At 44.6% G+C, this 2,700-nt stretch overlaps 1 protein-coding gene across 1 annotated transcript; it reads right to left on the bottom strand.

The window, feature by feature from the left end:
• Positions 1-337: 337 nt before the first annotated feature.
• On the bottom strand, positions 338-2,411 carry SURF6 (surfeit 6; the record flags this gene model as incomplete). The annotated part of the gene is made up of 3 exons (XM_010282064.1): positions 338-1,009; positions 1,487-1,578; positions 2,196-2,411. Coding segments are annotated over 3 exons (980 nt in total), but the record flags the coding sequence as incomplete, so codon positions are not given.
• Between the last annotated feature and the right edge of the window lie 289 nt (positions 2,412-2,700).

The raw sequence follows: 2,700 nt of genomic DNA, 5'->3' as shown, positions 1-2,700 counted from the left end.
TCGGTTCCCCGGTGGCAAACACAGCCTGCGGGCTTCCAGATACGTCCAGCACCGTAGGGCGCGTCAGGGGAAATAACTGCAACTGACACTCCCCCTTCAGGAAAAGGATAGTCATTATTGTAATAAATCAGTGGGAAGGTGTTTCTTCAGAACAAGAAATTTAATTAACACACAATAGGCTTTTTTTTGTTTTAATGTTAAGTTAGGATGCCATGGCTATGCCTGCCCCACAGGCTGGCTTCCTCGGTGCTGCCTCCTCCGGGCCAAGCAGTTGCTGGTCCCCAACCCCACAAGCAGAACTTCCCTTCCCAGGCTGCAGGGACCAGCTGCCTTGCTCTCACTTTAAGCCAGCTTTTTTCAAGTCCTCTGGCAGAACCCGGCCTTTCTTCCGGGCCCTGGCTTTCTTCTTCTCCATCCTATCCTTCTTCTTCTTCTGAATGTTCTTGCGGCGTTTTTCCTGCCGCTGTTGCATCCTCTCCACCACTTTTTCTGTCCGCTTCTCCCACTGCCTTTGGCGTTGCGCTTTACGTTTCTCTTTACGCTTCAGAGCTTCCTTCAGACGCTCCTCGTCATCACGAATCTTCACGCCTTCTGCCTTATAGAGAACATTTGTCCATTTCATCTTGTTCTCTAGCTCCTGAGCTTTCTTCTGGTCCTTATCCTTCAGTTCCTCCAGCTTGTTCTTCCTGGTCTCCAGCCTGCTTAGCAGCTGTTTGTAGTTTTTGCCCGTCAGAGGAGTGATATTGCCTTTCACTGCTTTCCTCTTTTCTTTCTTCTTCTGGACCTTGCTCAACTCATTCTCTTCATGGACTTCAACCCTGTTAAAGACAACCTCAGCTGTGCTCTCCTCCTTTTTGCTTTCTGGCTCTACCAGTACCTCCTCAGTTTCTTTCTTATCCATTTTTGCCTTCATCTTCAACTCCTTTCTTCGGCGCTTCTTTCTCTCTCTCTCATACTTCCTTCGCTGCCTCTTCTCCAGGACTGCAGGGAGTAATTCTTTGCCATCGTCCTAAGAAAAAGGATGGACATCAATCAGGAGCCTTAAAGGGATAAAGCAGAATTAAAAGTGGGATGTCCTCAAGTTCCCGATTTCAAACTTCTAGGAAGTATAGTACATGTGACAAGAAGCTGTGGGCTCAGCTTTTAGAGATACTAAACACAGTAAAGGCATTTCAAACCCTGTATTCTCTCTCAACACCCCAGAGCTATGTTCCCTTTCAGGCTCTTAGTGTTTTTCTCTTTCCTAAAAATCACCAGAAACATGCACTCCTCCAAGCCAGGCCCTACCTTTTTTTATGTGTTTTTCCAGACCACAGAATACACACAAGTCTCTCAGCAATACCTACAGGCACTTCCTTAGGAGATGGAATTAGCTCAAACACTGAGCCTTGTAAGGTCATAGTCTTGTCCCCACATCCCCCAGGAGGCTAGGGAGAACTTCTATTGCATAAATACACATATGGATATATATAAAGAGTTCTCATACTTGTCCAGAAGCTTTTTTAATCTTCTCATGCAGTCTCTGACGCAAGAGATTCATTGCGGAAAAAGAAGTGGAACTTGGTTCACTTTTGCTCCCTGAAAACAAGAGGAAGAAAATAAAAATACTTAAGAGACAGCACTAGCTACACAGAACAACTTTCTATGTCTATGGGAGAAGCTCTGAGAGCTCTTTAGATGCTGTGAATAGAAGAATGGAAAATCTAAAGAAACCGGGAGTTTCTATTTCATTGGTTTCTTTAGAATTCCCCCTTTCTATCCACATTATCATTCAACACTGCCAGCCAGAGTGGCCTGCCATGCCCTGTAGCTGCCTAACAAGCCAGAAGAGAAGTACCAAGCTAGTGGAAACAAAGATGCCAAGGACATCTTTTCTCTGTGATCAGGCTTTTCAAAATCATAATGAAAAGCCTGCCTGGCATGACAGATTGCATCCAGTAATTCCCAGAAGTTATCCAAATACATAAAAAGTCTGTGATTCATACTAAACACTCCTGTTTCCCGAGAGCCACCCAGTAGTGACATTACAAATTTATGTACATGTGCTTTTAGGGCACATGGAATAATCAAAGATGTTTTCAATTCAGCTGAATGTCTTAAAGGCTTTCCAAACTATACATGTGTGAAGACACGGAAATGCAGCCACCTCAGGTCAGGTAACTTTAACCAGACCATGACAACACTGGTCTTCTTACCTATAACCAAACTCTCATTTCTGCTCTGTGTAACACCCTGTGGAGATGATTTGCTGGCTTGAGGGACTGCTTTCTGTTCTGGAGCAGGTTTATTGGTGTTAGAGACCACCTGTTTGGCTGAAGGAACATTTGTCTTCTCAGCTTGCTTCCTGGGTTTCTTTCTCTTCTTTTTCTTGAGCTGCCTGCTGGCATCCTCAGGCTGGCCTGGCTTAGATACTAGAAGACAAAGACAAGTTACACAAAACAGGACACCGCATTCCCACTTCATAACATTCAGTTATTACTGAAGACTAAAGTTCCAGCATGGCAATGGCATATCTCAATCTTAAAAAATTCCACAGTTTAGGATTTATTTAAGTAGAGCCAAACATGCTTGCACACTTCACGAAAATCCCAGTTCTCCCATGTCCAATCACCACGTGCATACAAGTGCTCAGAAGCCCCACGCTACATCAAAGATTGTTTTTTCTTACAAAAAAGGGCACAACGCCGCTCCCCCGGGCCA

Source organism: Phaethon lepturus, unplaced genomic scaffold (assembly GCF_000687285.1).
Source record: "Phaethon lepturus isolate BGI_N335 unplaced genomic scaffold, ASM68728v1 scaffold37222, whole genome shotgun sequence".
Lineage (NCBI taxonomy): Eukaryota > Metazoa > Chordata > Aves > Phaethontiformes > Phaethontidae > Phaethon > Phaethon lepturus.
Note: the sequence above shows the minus strand (reverse complement) of the source record. Positions and strands in the feature narration are given on the sequence as shown.